The sequence below is a fragment of the Phaethon lepturus genome, unplaced genomic scaffold (assembly GCF_000687285.1).
Source record: "Phaethon lepturus isolate BGI_N335 unplaced genomic scaffold, ASM68728v1 scaffold3523, whole genome shotgun sequence".
In the NCBI taxonomy this organism is placed as follows: domain Eukaryota; kingdom Metazoa; phylum Chordata; class Aves; order Phaethontiformes; family Phaethontidae; genus Phaethon; species Phaethon lepturus.
In genome coordinates, this window is record NW_010529538.1 from 1 (window position 1) to 5,423 (window position 5,423).

At 42.8% G+C, this 5,423-nt stretch overlaps 1 protein-coding gene across 1 annotated transcript; it reads left to right on the forward strand.

The window, feature by feature from the left end:
- Positions 1-1,232: 1,232 nt before the first annotated feature.
- On the forward strand, positions 1,233-5,118 carry LOC104618381 (interferon alpha-inducible protein 27-like protein 2B). Its single transcript, XM_010283956.1, has 3 exons — positions 1,233-1,380; positions 4,060-4,206; positions 5,090-5,118. The coding sequence occupies exons 1-3, from the start codon at positions 1,233-1,235 to the stop codon at positions 5,116-5,118; spliced, it is 324 nt and encodes a 107-aa protein (XP_010282258.1).
- The last annotated feature ends 305 nt before the right edge of the window (positions 5,119-5,423 follow it).

Sequence of the window (5,423 nt, forward strand, 5' to 3'; positions counted from 1 at the left end):
TGGCGATGGCTTTCGGCCAAGTGGAGACCATTGGCTGGGCCTCTTCTGGGAGGGAGATGGCCACTCGTCGAGAGCCTCTAGTGCCAGGGCGGGGGGGACAGCACAAACTGCGACGCCATGCCTGGGTCGCAGCTGCTCTTGTACGTAAGGGGCTTTGGCCGCTGCCGCTCTTGTCCCCCTCCGACGCTGAGCCAGAGCTGCCGCTCGCCAGGAAACCACTCTGCTGGCTCGGGGTGGGGCTGGGGCCCCCTCCCTGCGCTTTTGCCTTCGTGGTTTTGCTGCTTGAGGAAGGGTCCCCCAGCACCATCTTCCGCTCCAGAGCCCGGTGCCTCAGTGCCGAAGAGAAGGACAGACTTTGTGTTCTTTGTGCTATAACCCACCGTGTACAAGATATAGATGTAGATATAGATGCTATATTTTTATTCTGCATATTTCCACTTTGAGAACCATCCCTGTGGTATTGCGACCTAATCAGAAATTCCTCTTTACCTAAGGGAGGAGGCCCATGGATTTTTAAACAGCCTTATTTAAACTACCGGCTAAGAAAAACTGCAATAAAGGAGTGTGTGCCATTTGCAAAGGCCTGTTCATTAAAGATGGAGGCTCTGCTTTAGCAGGATTTGCATGAGGAAGAAGAAAACATCTGTGCCAATCTGCTCGTATGACGCAAGGTCCCCTAACAGTTCCTTCCATAAAGAAATTAATTTCAACCATCCGTTGTTAATTGAGTTCTGATTTTCGGCTCTCTGTAAACCAGTTTTTTCTGGGGTAGCTGTATCACAGCTGACCTCTGGGTGCTATAACCCACTCAGGTTGTCCACATGACCATCACTATACTGCCTTTTTGTCTATTGTCTTTACTCGGAGTTGTATTAATTTTTAAAACAAGGGGCTATCTTCTACAGATGCAGTTTAGTACAATGGAATGCAAAAGAAGGAAGAAGCAAAGTTCTCAGCCGTATCAGTTGCCAATCAATGATTCATAGGCTACTAATTTGTTTTAGTGTCATAAGAGGAAATCAGTTAGTTTGCCTAAATTTCACCCTGACAACTTCAATAAAAAGGTATGTTCATAAAGTTCAGTTTCATTTCCTGGCTGAGGATAAGTTTTGGTTTCTTTTCTTTCTGTTCATGGTAGCAGTTTCATTTCTTCGCTGTTAGCTAGGGAGCATATAAAAAGACTGGCTGATGCTCGCAACACTTCAGTGGATTCCACACCATCAGAAAAAGAAATGTCTGACCAAAACATCCACAAAGCTGGTTTCACTTCCTCCGGGATCACAGGAGGATCACTTGCTTCGTCGATGATGTCCCAGGAAGCAAGAGCATCTGGGGGAGGCGTGCATTCTGGAGGCCCTACTGCTACTCTCCAAGAAATGGGTATGAGCAATTCTGTGTGTGTGTGTGGTTTTCTGGTTTAGTGCATAGGGCCAAACAATATATTTTTTTCCTTGAAAATAAGCTTACCAAGTAATCTCTTCTCTTCTGCATTCCTGTATTCCACTGAAGACAAAAGATTCTTATATTTAACTGCATGAGTGGGATGCTATTAAGGGTGTTTTCTGCATACGTACATATGCATGAATGTACACATACATATGTAGTATTCATGAGATTCAGGACAGTGTTTATTTGAAGTTTGTGCTACCTCTCCATTCTGCTTGGAATCATCAATAATACAGAAAGTCATGGTAGCAATAAGCAATAATACACTTATGCAAGAACATGATCTGTGTACCTACATTTAATATAAATCATCAGATTTCCTTTGCTCTTTACTCACACACATCCATAGGTAAAACCTTATGCAAACACTATAGCAGAGGGAAATTAGCTGCAGTCCAAGAGCTGAATTCACAAAGGGAATATATACACATCCTTGACGGCACGTATCTAAATACTAAAATTAGGCATAGCTGGCTTTCAGATGAGCTAGCCCTGCAGGTGCTTGCTTTTCCGTTGCATGCACAGAGCAATCCCTGACCTGACGACTCTAAGCAGCTTGGCACTTGTTTAACCCCAGATCCCATGGGTTTCATGCATAATGATTCTCCCTGCCAGTCCTGCCTGTGTGACCTGATTTCACAGGCGTAACTCCACAGAAGAGAGTGCCCCATGTAATCCTGCCTCACCCAGCAGCACAATAGTTAGCTCACTGACCTTCGATAAAGGCTTCGAAACCCTTTTTGCCTTAGGGGTCTTGGAACCACATCTCTCACATGTTGGGAGTGTGCTAACCAGCAGGCTGGTTATAGGAGGGGATCTCTGCCATATTGGTCAACTACTGGTCTACTCCTTTTGTAGTAAGCAGCTAGAAGTCTACTGAAGGATGGAGCCGAACCTGACTCTTCCAGCTGTAAAGTGGGTGGTTGGCCAGGTGAGATGGCCAGGGTGCAGATTTGGGGCATCTTTTAATAGTAAAAAATGCATTAAACTTGATTGAGAGGAAATAAGTTTGTTGTTTGTTTTTTTTAAGGTATGATTTGCGTTGCTGCCAACACTGTTCATAGCAGTGAAGGAATAAGTGACATAGAGAGATACTGCATGTGACTTCTGTGAGGCATTTTTTAATTTTTACTCTCTATGATTTGATCAGTGAGTTTAGGTTACTGAATACAGCATTTATGGGATATGCAATAGCAAAGAACTTAAGGGATGGTAGCAGCAGAGGGACAGAATATGAGATAGTCAGGAGAGAAGGACTGAGAGAGCAGAGAGCAGGAATAGCCTCTCTCAGGCACCATGCTGCATTAGCAGCGAAGATCCTGGTACACAGGAGGTGCCAGTTACTTAGTCTAATCATACACTAGAGCAGAGTCTAGCTGCACCATCTTGTCTTCTGTTACAGATAAGGGTGGTACAGCAATACTCAGCACACCCATAACCAGTGGCAAACTTCAGCAGTGGTACCATATAGGGAGCATGAAGTTGCAGTTTCTATGCTAAAAGACTGAAGGCTTGTATTGAGAATCTTTAGAAGAGAGAGAAGCAAACTAATCAGTTAACACCTAGTTTTATTCTTGCAATTTCTTTATCAACTATGGGCTTTTATGAAAACCACTATTTTGGTGAAGAGAAATCTGCATGACTCAAGCTTAGCCATGCCTACAGGAGATACTCCAACAGAGCTTTTATCCATGTGAAAAATGTTAGCTCTGTAGCATTGCCAAGACAGGTGTGAGTTTTGGCTCCCTGCAGCAAGAGAGCTTGCCACAGATTCTTTGCCTGATTGAGAGCTAAAAGGGCCTGATTTCATTTCCGCAGGTGCTCACTGAAGTCTCTTGCTCTTCAAACACATCTTCTTAACCTTTTCATTCAGACTGTAACCCTTCCTCCCCCCAGAACAAACACGCTCGAAGGAGCAGCTGATTCTGCAGCAGGGCATGAGTATTGTTCAGTATCACTTTACAGAAGATGTTATAACAAGCTCATCACCAAAATATTTGAGCATCCTCCAGGAATGCTTTAAGCTTTATCACTAACATTTGTCGTCGCTAATGCTTTACTGCTCCCCCAGGAGAAGGAGAGTTTGCAATGAAATACTTTTCTTGGGGCTTATTTATACTGAGACAGAGATATACATATAAATTGGCCACTGGCTATCACAGCTTGCTGTGTTTGAATTTTACAACTATCTGTTATGTGTAGGTTTATGCTATGGAAAGTGAAGTGAGAGGAACATATCTGTCACCTGTAACAGTAAGTGGTGAGGTCTACAACAATCCTTAGTTACTGTAGGAGTCTGTTCCACAATCCTTGGGCAGCTCCTCAGAAAATTGCAATTTCAGCAAACTGTGCTGAAACTGTTTTGGAGATCCAATTTTATCAAAAACAGTCTGTGCAAGAGTCGTAGATTTTCTTTGTGTTCTGGGAACATCCATGTCCTTTCCCCAAGGTGGTAGCTAAAAAGCGGTACACTGATGGAACAAGTCAAGTAACCAGCAGTGTCCTTGTCTTGTGATACATTTGCTAGCCTTGAATTTTTTTAAAATACGGTAGTTTGTAATTATTCTGTAAAATTTCTTCCAGTCAGTAACATCTCCTTTTTAACTGTTCTAGGTGCCAGAAGCTCAGCCCATTCATCAGGTTTTACCAACAGTGGGATCTCCAGTGGATCCCAAGCCTCTCAGATGATGTCCCAGGAGGCCAGATCTCACGGAGGCGAAACTCCCAGGGGCGGTACAACTTCCACTGTCCAGTCCATCTGTAAGTGAGAGTCTTCCTAATAAAGATGAATTAACAGATGACTTTTGAGAAGCCAGCAGTATTTCAGCTCAAGCGTGCATTTACTAGATGAAGGGTTGTAAATAAGAGAAATGGCTGCGTTGTTGTACTTGAAGCAACATTTCTCCTGTGTGTTGCTTTCTACTTGGTGGGAGGTTGAAACTAGGGAATTAGTGGAAATAACTATGCCACAAAGTTGCAAAGATGTGGGTGGATAGTAGATAGAGAAATCTGAAAGACATAATGACAGAAAAAAGGCCAGTGGAAGTTTAGGTTATGCTTTCATTGGCACCACAGTGAAAGTTCATTAATTTTTTTTCAAACACAAATTCAGGACCAAACCAAGAGCTTCACATTTGAACATACGAAACAGATTAAGTGGGAGGAAACAGTGAAACATGAGAATGCAGTTATCAGATTGACGGACAGGAATCATTAGTCCACTTGTTGTGACCTTTTAGAAGACCTTAGCTTTCCTTTAAAGGAAATTCATTAGGTCAAAAGCAGAGGGATCTACCTGCACTTAACCAGCTCAAAGCAGAGAACACCACAAGTTTTCTTCATCACCCTGCCATGTTAATGCAGCCCACGTCTAGGTAAATCAAAGCAAGGTATGAGGAAGACTAGGCTATACCTGAATGTGTCAGTAAGGATGCTAATTATGGTAGTGGGATCCTATGGGGTTTGGCAGAGAATTGGAGACAGAATTGAAGTTCTTAATTTCAAAAAGTGTCTTTCAAAGTGTAACACAGACCTTTGGTCTCTGACCTGGGAACATTTGTAAGCAATGCTCATATATTCTGTATGTTTCCCTGCAACTTTGCTTTTAAGTTGTTCTCACACATTTCTTTGTATTTGTCCTTAGCAATGGGTGGCAAAGGAGGAAGACACTGAATAGAAGAAAAAACTCAGTCCAGAAGTAAGCTCTGCAAGCAGTTCGTCCTTCAGCAGCAGAGTCATTTGACAGCTTCTCCCATTCTTTGCTCTCATGGTCCCTCACATGAAAGGCAGAGTGTTTTTTCACATGCACAAATAAAGCTTCTATTAAAATTATGTATTCCTGCATTAAATTAGTGGGGATTGGGATAAGGGGCAGTTTCATCCTTGATTAAACATTCTCTGAAGCACAGGCACATATGAACACAAGCCAATAAATGGAAGCTAAGGTACTTTGGACTGCAAAGGTGTCTTGCAAAAAT

Coding starts and splice junctions, on each gene's coding strand:
- LOC104618381 (XM_010283956.1), top strand. CDS start 1,233: ATGTCTGACCAAAACATCCACAAAGCTGGTTTCACTTCCTCCGGGATC. Junction 1,381..4,059: donor TGCTACTCTCCAAGAAATGG/GTATGAGCAATT, acceptor TAACTGTTCTAG/GTGCCAGAAGCTCAGCCCAT. Junction 4,207..5,089: donor TTCCACTGTCCAGTCCATCT/GTAAGTGAGAGT, acceptor ATTTGTCCTTAG/CAATGGGTGGCAAAGGAGGA.